The following is a 17,324-nucleotide window of genomic DNA, read 5'->3' as shown; positions in this document are numbered from 1 at the left end:
TACCCCTCCCTCCCCCTGGCCTGAGTGAGCCAGAGCCTCCTAGTCAGTGTTCCTTTAACCCCCTCCTGTCTGGACGAAGAACAGACACCAGAGGGTGACCTACATGCAGAGGCGGGGCAAAATCCAAAGCTGAACCCCAGGAGCTGTGCGAACAAAGAAGAGAAAGGGAAATTTCTCTGGGCAGCCTCAGGAGCAGTGGATTAAATCTCCACAATCAACTTGATGTACCCTGCATCTATGGAATACCTGAATAGACAAGGAATCATCCCAAAATTGAGCTGGTGGACTTTGGGATCAACTGAAGACTTGGGGTTTGCTTTCTGCATCTAATTTGTTTCTGGTTTTATGTTTATCTCAGTCTGGTATTTAGAGCTTATTATCATTGAAGATTTGTTTATGGATTTGGTTGCTCTCTTCCTTTACTTTTTTATATGTATATGTATATGTATATATTTTTTCCTCCTTTTTCTCTTTTTGTGAGTGTTTATATGTATGCTTCTTTGTGTGATTTTGTCTGTATAGGTTTGCTTTTACCATTTGTCCTAGTGTTCCATCTTTTTTTGTGTGTGTGTGTGGTATGCGGGTCTGTCACTGTTGTGGCCTCTCCCGCCGCGGAGCACAGGCTCCGGACGCGCAGGCTCAGCAGCCATGGCTCATGGGCCTAGCCGCTCCATGGCATGTGGGATCCTCCTGGACCAGGGCACAAACCCGTGTCCCCTGCATCGGCAGGTGGACTCCCAGCCACTGTGCCACCAGGGAAGCCCCATCTGTCCTTTTTTTTAAGTATAGTTTTTAGTGCTTGTTATCATTGGTGGATTTGTTTACTGGTTAGGTTTCTCTCTTCTTTCTTTTCTTTTTTTTTATTACGTTTTTATTTTAATAATATTTTTTTATTTTAATAACTTTATTTTTTCTTTTTCTTTCTTTCTTTTTTTTTTTTCTCCCTTTTATCTGAGCCGTGTGGCTGACAGGATCTTGGGGCTCTGGCTGAGTGTCACGCCTGAGCCTCTGAGGTGGGAGAGCCGAGTTCAGGACATTGGTCCACCAGAGACCTCCCGGCCCCACGTAATATCAATCCGGGAGAGCACTCCCAGAGATCTCTGTCTCAATGCTAAGACCCAGCCCCACTTAACGACCAGCAAGCTCTAGTGCTGGACATTCTATGCCAAACAACTAGCAAGACAGGGACACAACCCCACCCATTAGCAGAGAGGCTGCCTACAATCATACTAAGTTCACAGACACCCCAAAACACACCACCGGACACTGTCTTGCCCACCAGAAAGACAAGATCCAGCCTCATCCACCAGAACACAGGCACCAGTCTCCTCCACCAGAAAGCCTACACAACTTACAGAACCAAACTAACCCACTGGAGGCAGACACCAAAAACAACGGGAACTGCAAACCTGCAGCCTGCGAAAAGGAGACCCCAAACACAGTAAGTTAAGCAAAATAGGAAGACAGAGAAATATACAGCAGATGAAGAAGCAAGGTAAAAACCCATCAGACCAAACGAAGAGGAAATAGGCAGTCCACCTGAAAAAGAATTCAGAGTAATGATAGTAAAGATGATGGAAAAATCTTGGAAATAGAATAGAGAAAATACAAGAAATGTTTAACAAGGACCTAGAAGAACTAAAGAGCAAACAAACAATGATGAACAATACAATAAATGAAATTAAAAATTCTCTAGAAGGAGTCAATTGCAGAATAACTGAGGCAGAAAAACGGATAAGTGACTGGGAAGATAAAATAGTGGAAATAACTACCACAGAGCAGAATAAAGAAAAAAGAAAGAAAAGAATTGAGGACAGTCTCAGAGACCTCTGGGACAACATTAAATACACCAACATTCGTATTATAGGGGTCCCAGAAGAAGAAGAGAAAAAGAAAGAGACAGAGAAAATATTTGAAGAGATTATAATTGAAAACTTCTCTAATATGGGAAAGAGAACAGTCAAGTCCAGGAAGCAAGAGAGTCACAGGCAGGATAAATCCAAGGAGAAACACACCAAGACACATATTAATCAAACTATCAAAAGTTAAATACAAAGAAACAATATTAAAAGCAGCAAGGGAAAAACAACAAATAATATACAAGGGAATCCCCATAAGGTTAACAGCTGATCTTTCAGCAGAAACACTGCAAGCCAGAAGGGTGTGGCAGGACATATTTAAAGTGATGAAAGGGAAAAACCTACATCCAAGATTACTCTACCCAGCAAGGATCTCATTCAGATTTGACAGAGAAATTAAAACCCTTACAGATAAGCAAAAGCTAAGAGAATTCAGCACCACCAAGCCAGCTTTACAGCAAATGCTAAAGGAACTTCTCTAGGCAGGAAACACAAGAGAAGGAAAAGACCTACAATAACAAACCCAAAACAATTAAGAAAATGGTCATAGGAACATACGTATTGATAACTACCTTAAATGTAAATGGATTAAATGTTCCAACCAAACGACATAGACTGGCTGAATGGATACAAAAACAAGACCTGTATTTATGCTGTCTACAAGAGACCCACTTCAGACCTAGGGACACATACAGACTGAAAGTGAGGGGATGGAAAAAGATAGTCATGCAAGTGGAAATCAAAAGAAAGCTGGAGGAGCAATTCTCATATCAGACAAAGTAGACTTTAAAACAAAGACTATTATGAGAGACAAAGAAGGACACTACATCATGATCAAGGGATCAATCCAAGAAGAAGATATAACAATTGTAAAAATTTATGAACCCAACATAGGAGCACCTCAATACATAAGGCAAATGCTAACAGTCATAAAAGGGGAAATCGACAGTAACACCATCATAGTAGGGGACTTTAACACCCCACTTTCGCCAATGGACAGATCATCCAAAATGAAAATAAATAAGGAAACACAAGCTTTAAGTGATACATTAAACAAGATGGATTTCATTGATATTTATAGGACATTCCATACAAAACCAACAGAATAGAGTCCCTTCTCAAGTGATCATGGAACATTCTCCAGAATAGATCATATCTTGGGTCACAGATCAAGCCTTGGTAAATTTAAGAATATTGAAATTGTATCAAGTATCTTTTCTGACCACAACGCTAGGAGACTGGATATCAATTACAGGAAAAAAATCTGTAAAAAATACAAACACATGGAGGCTAAACAATATGCTACTAAATAACCAAGAGATCACTGAAGAAATCAAAGAGGAAATCAAAAAATACCTAGAAACAAATGACAATGAAAACACGATGACCCAAAACCTATGGGATGCAGCAAAAGCAGTTCTAAGAGGGAAGTTTATAGCAATACAGTCCTACCTCAAGAAACAAGAAACATCTCAAATAAACCTAACCTTGCACCTAAAGCAATTAGAGAAAGAAGAACAAAAACACCCCCAAAGTTAGCAGAAGGAAAGAAATCATAAAGATCAGATCAGAAATAAATGAAAAAGAAATGAAGGAAATGATAGCAAAGATCAATAAAAGTAAAATCTGGTTCCTTGAGAAGATAAACAAAATTGATAAACCATTAGCCAGACTCATGAAGAAAAAAAGGGAGAAGACTCAAATCAATAGAATTAGAAGTGAAAAAGGAGAAGTAGCAACTGACACTGCAGAAATACAAAGGATTATGAGAGATTACTACAAGCAACTATATGCCAATAAAATGGACAGCCTGGAAGAAATGGACAAATTCTTAGGAAAGCACAACCTTCCGAGACTGAACCAAGAAGAAATAGAAAATATAAACAGACCAATCACAAGCAGTGGAATTGATACTGTGATTAATAATTTTCAAACAAACAAAAGCTCAGGACCAGATGGCTTCACAGGCAAATTCTATCAAACATTTAGAGAAGAGCTAACACCTATCCTTCTCAAACTCTTCCAAAATACAGCAGAGGGAGGAACACTCCTAAACTCATTCTACTAGGCCACCATCACCCTGATACCAAAACCAGACAAAGGTGTCACAAAAAAAGAAAACTACAGGCCAATATCACTGATGAACATAGATGCAAAAATCCTCAACAAAATACTAGCACACAGAATCCAACAGCACATTAAAAGCATCATACACCATGATCCAGTGGGGTTTATCCCAGGAATGCAGGGATTCTTCAATATACGCAAATCAATCAATGTGATAAACCATATTAACATATTGAAGGAGAAAAACCATATGATCAAATTGAAGGAGCAAAACCATATGATAATCTCAATAGATACAGAAAAAGCTTTTTACAAAATTCAACACCCATTTATGATAAAAACTCTCCAGAAAGTAGGCATAGAGGGAACTTACCTCAACATAATAAAGCCCATATATGACAAACCCACAGCCAACATCGTTCTCAATGGTGAAAAACTGAAACCATTTCCACTAAGATCAGGAACAAGATAAGGTTGCCCACTCTCACCACTAGTATTCAACATAGTTTTGGAAGTTTTAGCCACAGCAATCAGAGAGGAAAAAGAAATAAAAGGAATCCAAATAGGAAAAGAAGAAGTAAAACTGTGCAAATAGGAAAAGAAGAAATAAAACTTTTCCAAATAGGAAAAGAAGTAAAACTGTCATTGCAGATGACATGATACTATACATAGAGAATCCTGAAGATGCTACCAGAAAACTACTAGAGCTAATCAATGAATTTGGTAATGTATCATGATACAAAATTAATGCACAGAAATCTCTTGCATTCCACTGCCAATTACCACTGCAACAAAAAGAATAAAATACCTAGCAATAAACTTATCAAACTATGAATGACATTTTTCACAGAAGTAGAACAAAAAATTTTACAATTTGTATGGAAACACAAAAGACCACGAATAGCCAAAGCAATCTTGAGAACGAAAAACGGAGCTGGAGGAATCAGGCTCCCTGACTTCAGACTATACTACAAAGCTATAGTAATCAAGACCATATGGTACTGGCACAAAAACAGAAATAGAGATCAATGGAACAGGATAGAAAGCCCAGAGATAAAATCATGCACATATGGTCACCTTATCTTTGATAAAGGAGGCAAGAATATACAATGGAGAAAAGACAGCCTCTTCGATAAGTGGTGCTGGGAAAACTGGACAGGTACATGTAAAAGAATGAAATTAGAACACTTCCTAACACCATACACAAAAATAAACTCAAAGTGGATTAAAGACCTAAATGTACGGCCAGACACTATAAAACTCTTAGAGGAAAACATAGGTACAGAACTCTTTGTCATAAATCACAGCAAGATCCTTTTGACCCACCTCCTAGAGAAATGGAAATAAAAACAAAAATAAACAAACGGGACCTAATGAAACTTAAAAGCTTTTGTACAGCAAGGGAAACCATAAACAAGACGAAAAGGCAACCCTCAGAATGGGAGAAAATATTTGCAAACAAAGCAACTGACAAAGGATTAATCTCCAAGATATACAAGCAGCTCATGCAGCTCAATATCAAAAAAACAAACTACCCAATCCAAAAATGAGCTGGAGACCTAAATCGACATTTCTCCAACAAAGACATACAGATTGCCAACAAACACATGAAAGGATGCTCAACATCACTAATCATTAGAGAAATGAAAATCAAAACTACAATGAGGTATCACCTCACACCAGTCAGCATGGCCATCATCAAAATATCTACAAATAATAAATGCTGAAGAGGGTGTGGAGAAAAGGGAACCCTCTTGCACTGTTGGTGGGAATGTAAATTGATACAGCCACTATGCAGAACAGTATGGAGGTTCCTTTAAAAACTAAAAATAGGACTATCATATGACCCCGCTATCCCACTACTGGGAATATACCCTGAGAAAACCATAATTCAAAAAGAGTCATGTACCACAATGTTCATTGTAGCTCTATTTACAATAGCCAGGACATGGAAACACCCTAAGTGTCCATCGACAGATGAATGGATAAAGAAGATGTGGCACTTATGTACACTGGAATATTACTCTGCCATAAAGGGAAACGAAACTGAGTTATTTGTAGTGAGGTGGATGGACCTAGAGACTATCATACGGAGTGAAGTAAGTTGGAAAGAGAAAAACGAATACCGTATGCTAACACATATATATGGAATCTAAAAAAAAAATGTTCTGAAGAACATAGGGGCAGGACAGGAATAGAGACACAGAGGTAGAGAATGGACTTGAGGACACGGGGAGGGGGAAGGGTAAGCTGGGTCGAAGTGAGAGAGTGGCATGGACATATATACACTACCAAATGTAAAATAGATAGCTAGTGGGAAGCAGTCACGTAGCACAGAGAGATCAGCTCGGTGTTTTGTGACCACCTAGAGGGGTGGGATAGGGAGGGTGGGAGGGAGATGTAAGAGGGAGAGGATATGGAGATATATGTATACGTATAGCTGATTCACTTTGTTATACAGCAGAAACTAACACACCATTGTAAAGCAGTTATACCCCAATAAAGATGTTATATATAAAAAAGAAATCTTTGGCACTGATAATAATAAGATGCACGCAGGATGAGACATGGCTTCCCGAGTTTCTTTGCATGCAAATACTTACAGTGTTTCATTATTTGGTCTCCTTGCTGTGCTTTCACATTGTTTGGAAAAGTTTTTAAAAATGGAAAATGAAAAATTCTGCCTGAAAGAGGTAAAAACAAACAACCACAGTTGAGCTTTTGGTTTTTAAACTAAACCTGATCATGTCTATTTATGCTCTGTTCATCCAAATTCGCTACTTATTACATCAGCCTCGTGTTCTGCACCATTGTCCTATCTGAAACGCTTCCTGAGAGAGAGTAAAGGCTTCTGAATTATCATTAGCATGCTTCCAGCTTAGATAAGATGCTTTTGAATGCTAAGTTTTTTTGTGTGGGCTCTAGAGATGAAAAAAACTTAAATGTATCCCATTGAATCACGGATTTTTCAATGCTCATTTAAAGCTATCTTCGTGGCGTATTAAGGTTTGCTCCTCACTGCTCTCCTCACCACACCGGCCTCGATGAACAAGTAACCATTCAAAATCCATGGCTTTGAATTATAACTGGGAATCTCTTTTGTAAAGATTTGAAGATTCTGGACCTGACATTATGATGTGAATTTTCTGCTTTTTTGGATTATGTGCAGAAATATAATGTGGTTGCTCCCTATTCATTCATGTTTCCCTCTAAGAAATTTAGCCTATGGAAAGGGGCAAATGTCAAGAAATTAAAAGAAGGCTGTACTTATATTATTCCTAAGATGAAACCAAAGGGAGGAACAAAGGAAAACTGGGTGAAGAAATAGCGGGAAGGAGAGCGGGCTGTGCGAACCTCAGGAGGAGGCAATCCAGAATGCATATTTCTATGTATTATTCTTCTCCAGGATTAATAAGACAGTTCCTTGTAGGAATGACTTTGTGTAAAAGCAGGAAGGTGGAGAATATATAAGAACTATCTGAGCTTCTGGACTCACTTTCAAAAATTAATCAGCTTGTTACTTTGCATGAGAGATAGAGAGAGGGAGTGAGAGAGAGAGATTGTGTGTGTGTTCGATGCTGGCTCTGTATCTGATACTTAGAGACACTCTGTGTGAACCAGTCTACAGTTAACAGGAAATGTGGTTGTTCTTGGCCTTCAGATAATAGCACTGGGTTCTGTCTACTGTATCTTTTTTGAAATTTTAATCATAGATACCAAGGAGAGTTTGGGGGCCATCTGCCTAGGCAGCTGTGTGCGTTATCCACACAGCAGCTGCAGGGCAGAGGGGTGACCCAGAGTTTGCACAAACAGTCCGCTGACCCAGCTTCAGGCTCTCCATCCTCACTAACATCCAAGGTTTCTAGCTTTAGAGATAGAGAGGGAGTCAGTTGAAGCTTGTAATTCCAATCAAGACAACCTCTGTGTGACTGCATTCCCATCTCACTTTGATACTGGCCCACAATTGCATAATGCTGTTTGTTTGTTTTTTAACCCGGAGGTTGTAGTCTCTTTCATCTACTGAAATAAAAAACCCCTGAACTAAAGTTTTAACATGTCAGTAATTTCAGAAGTGATGTGACCTTTTTGCCACAAAAGTGGAGGTGACCAGAATCAACTTTATCATAAACCGGCATCTGTATCCTTTGTTTTAGTTGTTCTCTCACCAGCTTTGCTCACTTCCAGCCCATCCTCCACCTTGCTGCCAGAGTGATACTTTACAAAAGCAAATCTGAGTAATTCTGTTTTGAATTCTTCAGTGGTTCCCCGTCCTCTAAACAACTTGGCCTGGTACTCAGAGCCCATCATAGCCCGCTTCTCCCTGGTCTCCTCTCCTCACTCATCCTCCTCCATGTAACCATAAGTCTTCTTGTTTTAGTTTTTCTGAATGACTTTCATCCCACTGTCTCTTGCCTTTGTGCCTTCACACAAGCTATTCCATCTTCTTGGTGTGCTTTTCCCCACACGTGTCTAGCTAACTCCTGTCTGTTCTTCAGGGTTCAGCAGAAGTCACTTCCTCAGGAAGCCTTCCATAAGCCCTGCTGCCATTTAGAAATTCTCCCTCTGTTCTCCCAGAGTACTCTGTTCTGTTCTCAGCTCTATCATAACATTTGCTTTATTGGACCTAAATGCTGGCTGTCATGTGTGTTGTCCCCAAACAGCTGCCTGTGACTCTGATGGTTGGGATGAGCTCTTACTCATCTTTGTATCTTCAGACTTTTGCATAGTGTTTGGAACACGGCGAGTACTCAGTTAATATTCTTTGAAGCTCAGTTAATAGTGCATAGCTCTCTGAGCACAGTGAGTGGTCTGTCTTCTTGGTTACCTCAAAAGCTTCAGGTAGAACTGCACCTACCTATGCAAGGCACAAAGTAGGTGTATGATGATAACACGTGCTGGTTGATTAATTATAAATAGGTTGATTCTAAGACAGTGGCATTCTAGTGTCCCTCTCTTACTGCCTCATCTAATTAATTGATTGAGAATATCTGCTTAGGCTGTATAATATCCTTTTAGGGTGACGTTTTTCCAACTGTGAGTTGTGACCCATTAGTGGGTCATGAAAACAATAAGTAAATCAAGACTAGCATTAAAAGCAGAAAACATGAAATAAAATAGACAGGAGAATATCAGTGTATCACATGTAAAACAGTTAAGTAGTGCTTTGTTTTATTTCAGTTACATGTGTCGTGTTTACTGGGTTGCAATGTAAAAACAGTATTTCTTAGTTTGCATTTCAGTGAGAAAGAAAAAAAGTCCGGAGAACAGTGCTTTAAGGAAAGAATGAAATCCTTCACACCCTGCCATTCCATTCTGGATTGAAGTGAATTAGTTGAATCAGTAAGATGTCCCCCACTGATCGCAAACTAGCCAGGAGCTTGTGCCTTTTCTGTCCCCACACTAAGCTAATCCTTAGGGGGCTAGGAATCTGTTCTGTAATGGAAGATAGTCTTCTGTTGGGAGAGAAATATCTTGAGAAAACAAGAAAAAAACCAAACACTGGAAACCTTCTATAGTGTTTTCTTTTCTTTTTTTTTAACTAAGGATTAAGTCATTAGGTAAAATTCACCCTACTGAGCCTACTTCCTCCACTTCTTTAGAAATGATGCTCTCTGATAAGGATTAGGGCTAGTTGATCTTTGAGATACCAGTTTTGTACTCCATTTTGCAACTGCAGTTATAGTCTGATTTAAGGCTAGAGTTTTGAATTAGCTAAGAATAAGCTATGAGGGTCTTCTAGCTGCAGGCTGAATCGACTACTTGGAGTCAGTTTTCAGGAGGAAATAGGACAGTTCGTTTTCTTCTGGTCTGTCTGAAAGTGACCCCATGACTATGGAGCTGGTCTAGAAGGCAGGGAGTGAAGGGGCAGGGGGCCATTGACCCGCTGACTATTTTCGAATCTGAGTTTCTGCCACAGCTTGGCAGGCTTTACCGTTTGTTTTTTACTCACTCTTTTGTTGGCATGTTTCTAAAAGCACAGCAGTGGCTGGGGTAGGTCAGCGTGGCGTCCAGGAGGTTGGTAAGTGTTTCTCTTGAGGGCAGTCTTTTCAGAGAATAGGATGATGTGGCAATTAGCGTCTGAATGGACTCCAGCCCATAGCTGGGCAGGGCCTGCAGTTTAGTGGAAGAAATATCCCTGAAAAGTAAAAGGGAGAAAGGTTTATTGATTGATTTACTTAACATGTATGATTCATAGAATGAAACTTCCTCTCAACAATAGTATCCTTCTAGGTTCTGAGGAATCTTTTCTCCATCTTGCTTTCTCCCTCATTCTCCATTTCAGTTAGTCTCATTAAGATCTGGATTCAAAAAAGCTACGTGGTCTCTTTTCTGATAGGTACCCCATTATTCTTTTCGAGGCTGAGTATGACTCCTCGTACCTGTCATACATTCATTAGCATTCTCTCTCTCCCCTCTGCTGCTTCCTTTCTCCCTCTCGCTCCCTCCCTCTACCTCTCTCCACTTAGCAGAAGTGAAAGAACTACTTGCTTTAAGAGAGAGCAGGCACGTGCGGTGACATCAGCTTTTGTGCTCTACTCCAGGGGGAAATAGTTAGGGCTTCAGATGCCTCGGTCTTTGATTGATCAAGTTCTGCAGGGTAGGTTTTCGTGAAGCACAGGCTAGTTACGCTATTCAGAGCCACTGTGTGGCCTTAGCCACCCTCTACCTTCTCTAAAGGCAAGCTGGATTCATCAGTCCAAAGCAAGCAAACGCTCGGCCACGCAAGCAAAACTGTGTGGAAAGCTCGGGTTTTTCACACAAGGTCCTGAATGCCTCAGCTTTTCTAGACTCGAGGCAATGCCCGAGAAAACTCCAAACAAATTAAATGTGAGGAGGAAGAGTCAGTGGGAATTAAAAAATTCTGCCTATCTTCTAAGTGGCTGCTGCCATGAATGTTTTCCAGGAGCATAGCCCCCTGCAGCAAACTGACCCAATACTTAGTGCCCATCTCATGGGGGGGGCTCGTAGGGGATTGATGGACAGATGAACTTGACAACGTGGCATGATGACTAGTGTAGGCCCTTGGTGGAATAATCAAGGTGGCAGCATTTGCCTCGGGGGCTGCAGACTCATTGCTTTTGTGTCCTTATTGATTTACGTAACCAGCGTTCTCATTCTGCTTTACAGAGTTATTATCTTAGGTGTATTAGGGATTGACCACATGATTCTTTGCAGGCCTGGTGATTTTTTTTTTTTTTTTTTGGTGGGGGTAAAATATTTTAAATTAAGATTCTAGAAATGGCAAGGTCTCATTACAAAGGAGTGAATCTCTGATGGTTGATTTTCAGTTTCAGTGAGAGACTCATGGGGGAAATATTTTGGGGGTGTGGAAGGAAGGACCACTTCTAGATATCACTTAAACCCTAAGGGTATAATGAGAATAGTTATTTGGAGAGTAAGAGACGTAGGTCTGGTCCCACTGTTCTGGAAAAGTCAGTGTAGATGCCTACCGGGCTCACAGTCATTTCTAAGCAGGCAGACCAAGCAGGTTTTCAAGCAAAAACTGTCGTGCAGGGTGTCTTATGATCATACTCACTCGTTCTTGTGCCTGACCAAAGGCAACTCTCCTTAGCTATTCAGTGCCCAAGTAGGTGACCAGTTTGCTGTAAGAACTCTGCCTATAGGGTGTGCTAGACTGGAGAGTATTCAAGCAATGTGTAAGATTCTGAGTCTGGTGTACTTTGAATATGAGACATAACAGACAGGGACCCCTAGGGTAGGATGGCAGAAGCTGAGAGACAGCAGAAAAAACAGTAGGCAGGAAGCACGAGGAGGTGGAAGCCGTGAGTAAGTAGAAATCATGACGTCACGTGGAGAATAGAGAAGAGTTAGGACTGATGATGGCAGAAGTTAGGAAGTGGAGAAGGTCAGGAGTTTTACTGGTGGGAATTAGGATGTAGAGAAAATCAGGGGTTGACGGCTGCAGGAAATAAGTAGACAGAGTCAGAATGGGTAGTGACAGGAGTTGATAGTGGCAAGAGCTAGGAGCTAGACGAAGTCAGGAGTTGACAGTGGCAGAAGTAGGCGGTAGACAGAGTCGGGAGTTGATAGAGGGGAGGTAGGAAGTAGATGCCCAGGAGATGACAGCGGCGGGGGCTAAGAAGTAGAGTTCGGTGGGCTGTAGAAAGTAGACAGAATCATGACTGGATACTGGCAGGAGCTAGGGTATAAAGAATACCTGGGTCGGTTCATTCCTCCCCCTGATCAAAACCCTAAAGCCCCCTCACCTCACTCAGAGAACAGGCAAAGTCCTTATAATAGCCAGAAGCCTCATAACCTGGCTTTCGCCACCTCTCAGTCCTTCTGTTCTAGGCCCCTCCTCCTGGCTCACTCTGCCACACTGGCCTCCTGCTTAGTTCCCTGCACCTGGAATGCTCTTCCTACCGATACCCACACAACTTGCTCCCTCACTTCTTTCAGGTATTTGCTTAAATAACACTTGTTCAGGACAGTCTTACCTGACCATCCTCCTTAAAATGCTAGCTCCCTCCCTAGAACTCCTTTTGCCCAGCCACCTGAAGTTTTCTCCTCCACGGCCATCTGGAATACTACATATTTTCCTTACTCATTTGATCCTTGTCTGTCTTCCCCACTCTATGAAGGCAGAGACGTTTGTCTTTTCTTCTTCTCTGCTGCTTCCCTGATGCCTAATCCAGTGCCCGGCACATAGTGTGGACTTACAGTTACCGGATAAATCAGTGAATGAATGAATAAACAAACAAATGAACTGGGTTACACTGCTCACTATGTTTCTAGTACTGTTCTCATTTTAAAGTCACGTGCCTGTTTATCACTTTGCCTGTTTATTGTTCTTTCCCCTCCATGGCTCTAATCTCTTTATGAGCAGGTCCCAGAGCTCACCGCTGTCCCTGCAGCTTGGTGCCTGGTAAACAGGACGTGTTCCACCCACGCCTCTTGAAGGCATGAGTGATAGCGTGCCGGGTAGGGACTAATGGGCCGGTATCTCTGTGGCGAAGGTGACGAGGCCACTGCCGTTGCTGCTGCAGAGTTTCTGGAGCCCTGTTGCATCGCTCCCTGAAGGCTGACCGCAGCTGCAGTTGTTTCCTACAGGATGTTTCCGGCTTCCTAAGGCCTTGTCAGGAGACTAATGGTTCAGTTTCCTGCTCCTCTTAATTTTCCCCTGTGTCCTTAGGCTCAGCTCCCATTAACTGAGGGCACTTGCCTCTGCTCCTTGCCTCCTGAGGGAGCCTGACGCATAGCAGCTCACACAGCCTTAATTCCCACGAGGGGATGCCAGGGGACACCACGCCCCCCTGCCAGCACATTAGGAGGCCCTCCGTGTTTGATGTTGGTTGAACCGTGTCTCCACCAAATTCACATGTTAAAGTCCTAACCCCCAGTACTGCAGAATGTGACCTGAATTGGAAATAAGGTCTTTACAGAGGCGATGAAGTTAAAATGAGATCGTTAGGATGGACCCTAATCCAGTATGACTGGCATCCTTACAAAAAGGGGGACATTTGGAGACAGACAGACAGGCAGACACACAGAGCACCCTGTGAAGACTGGACTTATGCTCCCACCACCAGGAGGAACTACAGGCCTGGAACAGGTCCTGCCCTCGCAGCCCTCAGGAGGAGCCAGCCTTGCCCATACCCTCATTTCAGACTTCTAGCCTTTAGAACTGCAAGACAAGACATTCCTGTTGTTTCAACCCCCCAGGTGGTGGTGCTTTGTTACGGTAACCCTTGCACGTGCAGAGACTGGTTCCCCTCAAAGCAGGCTGGGAACCATGTGGCTGGACACCCTGAGCGGGCCTGCTGGGCTGCAGCGGGTGGGGAGGGGGGCAGCAGTACTGTACTCACAAGATGCTAGGCCCGGCGGCCCCCCGGAAGGCGCCATTGTGTATCTTCTGCAGGTGCGCGTTTTCCTTTAGCTCCCTGTGGGGAAGGACAGTGTCCTCAGTGGAGTTTGCAGCTCATGTGTAAACAGTCATAGCTGTGCGCGTGCACGGTGAGACCAGCCTGTGGGCATGGTGCTCAGGGGTCGAGGGGACAAGGCGGGGCTGTAGGTAAAATGAGAAAAAGACGTTCTTGTCCTGGGAGAAATTGTGAAATCGCTGGTGTGCTTGGCTCCGCCTTTCCTCTGCGATTTTCCCCTCGCTCAGCGGAACGCTTTGTCCTACAACTTAAAGTACTCCCTACTTCTGTCCTGGAGTTGTGCACATTTACTACCAGGCAGCTGGGCAGGGAAGAAAATGCTGCTCCAGTGTTCAAGGCTGAAGGGTGGAAGTGCAGCCCACTCTGCATCAGGCCGTCATGACCTTGGAGGGCTCAATGTTTGTTCATAGTGATATACTGAAGTTTGCAAATTCTTTACTTAAAAGAAAAGTAGGGTCCATTCAAAGCTAGCCCCTTTCATCATGTTAATTGGACTCTTTTTCTTTCAGCTGTGCATTTCTCAGTGGGTTAGAAAGGGGAGGAAGGACAGCCTGTATAGAAAATTCCCCCTACCCCGGGTGCCCCACGGGTCTGTGCCCTGTGCCTGATCGTTGCCAGGTGTGTGTACTGTAGAAACAAAAGGGTTGAAGGCCACTGCTCTTCAGGAAGCCAAAAGCTGCAATGGGAGTAACTACCTGAGGGCTTCTGTTCCCTAAGCTCAGGACAGCTCAGGGTGAACTGCTCAGGACCAGCTGAGCCTAGCCCCGCTGAGCAGCTCCCGTCTGGGCCCTGACGCTGGTGTCTCCAAGGACAGGCCCCTCTCTGGGTGGACAAGGAAGCCAGGAGAGGAGTCCCTGGGCCCAGACTTGTCAGCTTACTTTTGATTGCTTTCTTCCTACAAGAGAAGGGTGGCGTCTCAAAGAGCATTCTGGAAAACGCTGGACCGTGGGCACAGTGTACATTCATTGCTGGCGTGATGATTTTGAGCATAGGGCATGATTCTTCTGCACCACTGTTACAGTGGCAAAACAAATACACCCACACCCACTGCCCCCTCCCTTGCAGGATCCTCAGTAATTACCTGGTTCATCTCATAGCTTTATATCTTCTTCATCGTCTTTCTGCAAGTCTCCACATCACCCCTGCCATTTAAAAACTGTAAAAGCCCCTGCATCTCACTCCCTCGGTGGCTGTCTTCCACATGCTTCTACTAAGCGTTTTCCTCGGAAAGCCTCGGCCCTTTCATCACAATGCACCCGTCAGTCTCACATCGTCCCATCCCCTGGGTGTATTTCCACTTTCAAGGAGATGAGGTTGTCAGAGTCAATTGCTGTTTAAAATCTAAATCAAGAGAAAAATTCCTTCCCAGACCTCCATGGCTCTTCTTCCTGATTTGATTTGTTTTAATTATGTTCAGTTATGGTCATAAATCATTGAAACCGGGCTCTGTGAGCAAATAATCCTCATGTCAGCCAGGTCAAATTAATTGTTCAAATTTCAGGACAGCATTTCTCATGTTTTATTAAAACTCAGATCTTTTTGTGTAATGATAACTCTGTATTATGTAACTTGGTCAAAAATAAATGCAAAAGTTATCTACCACAGTTTCCTGGGGGTTGCTTTTGGGAACTCTCCCAAGTGGCAAGGCCTTCTAGGTGTGAGAAGGATAGGAAGGATGACCTTTTGAAGTACAGTGGGAGAACTCCCAAACTCCAGCCAAGGCTTCCCTGATGGGGGTGCTCCGGGAATGGTAGGGCTGGGCTCTCGGACCCCTGGAGGTGTCTGGGGGTAACCTTCTGAAGCTGCTCCTCTCCACCCTGTCTGTCTTAGTAAATAACGCATTTGAGAACTTTGTAGGGCTATGGTGTCATTGTTCTGAACAACTTTGGACAGGCCTTTATATGAGGAAGGTGTCAGAAATGGGGCTGGACACGCCCATAGTTTGAAACTTTTGCTTGACGGTTTTGAAAACTACTCCCTCTGCCCTGCTCAACCCTTCAATGGGTCTGCTCGCTCTTGGAAGAGAATTCAGACTCCTTCTCACGGCCCCTCAGTCCTGATGACTTGCTCCTGCTGCGTCTCCAGCTTAATCTCTTCCAGTGTTCCCTTTGCCGATGACCCTTAAGTCGCATTGGCCTCCTCTCAATTCTTGGAGTTTATCACCTTCTTTTCTTGCCCACCTCAGGACCTTTGCACATGCTACCCCCTCTTTCTGTAATGCGCTTTGTCTGATGATTGCCAGTGCGGACTCCTTGTCATCCTTTAGGCTCAGCCTAAATATCATACCCTTGGTGAGGCTGTCCCTGAGCACCTAACCTAGAGTCAGTCTGCCCCTGGTACTCTCTCAGATCTCAGGGATAGGTTATTTCCTTCACAGTACGTATCACTACCTGCAATAACTTCATTTATTTACTTGCCTTTTCCCTGTCTCTTCTGCTAGTACAGAAACTTCGTTAGGGCAGGGACTGTTTCCACTGTACCATTGTAGACACAGCACTTAACGTAGTGCCTAATGTATTGGTGATGCTTAATAAGGGTGTGTTGAATGAATAAATGAATGGAATTAACTTGTGTTCTTGGCAAACTGATTTGTGTTCTCGGCTTCCTCTTTCTGGCGACAGTGAGGTATGGGGAATACATACTAACGGGACTTTGGGACTTTTCTAAGTCCACACCCATTCTGGCGCCTCTAAAGCCGTTGAGACACTGCTGACCAAGGACCTCCCACCTTACGCTCTGCTTTCCCTGACCTCCCAAAGATGTACTCTGCTGATTGGCCTCTCACCTCTGCTTTTGCTCTGGCTTCTTTTCCTTATCTCTTGTTTCCCCCCAATTTTATATTCAGTCCTCTTACTTTTCCTCCTTGTGCAGGTGACCTCAGCCACAAAGAACTTCACCCATCCCCTCTCCTCAGGTAATTCTGACTTCTGTGTCCCTAGCCCTGGCCTGCCCCTTCCAGCCCTCTGTCCTCCCTGCTAACCCATGAGCCAACCTTCTTTAAGCACCCCTCTCACACTTCCTATCCCAGGACTTTCAACGGCTTATTCTCTACAGAAGAGAGTCCAAATTGTTTACCCTAGCATCTGAGGCCCTTCCTGCTTTGTCTCTAACCCACATCTAGGACTTTCTAAAAGGTACTGTTTTCTGGTCTTTGAGCACATCCCATGCATTCTCCTCTGGGCTGTTCTTCTTGTCCTCTGACTGGAGTGCATTTTCCTTCCATCTTTGCCTGTCCAAGTTAGGCTCAGCTCAAAATCTACATCTCTCATGAGGCTTTCTCTAATCTCCTTCTCTTCTGCCTTCGAAATCTCAGAGGACTTTATCTCTCTTAGGCCAGGCACCATATTTTGCCTTCTGTTTTAGTAACTACTTAGTGTACAGTTTATATACCATTTGGAGATGTTTCTTCCTAGGCTGTAAGCTCCTGCAGGGCAAACACCAGGGCTTCTTCATCTTCATTTCCCCTCAAAATATAGCATGTTCCTTCAGACGTAGC

At 43.3% G+C, this 17,324-nt stretch overlaps 1 protein-coding gene across 1 annotated transcript in view; it reads right to left on the bottom strand.

Moving 5' to 3' along the window:
- The window catches only part of LHCGR (luteinizing hormone/choriogonadotropin receptor), a 62,969-nt gene that overhangs the window by 7,661 nt on the left and 37,984 nt on the right, over window positions 1-17,324 (bottom strand). The window contains exons 8-10 of the mRNA XM_022573887.3: window positions 13,754-13,828; window positions 9,877-10,062; window positions 6,530-6,610 (exon numbers count right to left, since the gene is read on the bottom strand). Of these exons, the coding sequence (XP_022429595.2) occupies window positions 6,530-6,610; window positions 9,877-10,062; window positions 13,754-13,828 (342 nt within the window). The remainder of the gene's footprint in view (window positions 1-6,529; window positions 6,611-9,876; window positions 10,063-13,753; window positions 13,829-17,324) is intronic.

This window comes from Delphinapterus leucas, chromosome 13, assembly GCF_059928025.1.
Source record: "Delphinapterus leucas isolate spDelLeu-1000000601 "Yukka" chromosome 13, BTC_Dleu_Yukka2, whole genome shotgun sequence".
Lineage (NCBI taxonomy): Eukaryota > Metazoa > Chordata > Mammalia > Artiodactyla > Monodontidae > Delphinapterus > Delphinapterus leucas.
The sequence above is the reverse complement of the archived record's forward strand: the minus strand, read 5'-3'. Positions and strand labels throughout refer to the sequence as shown.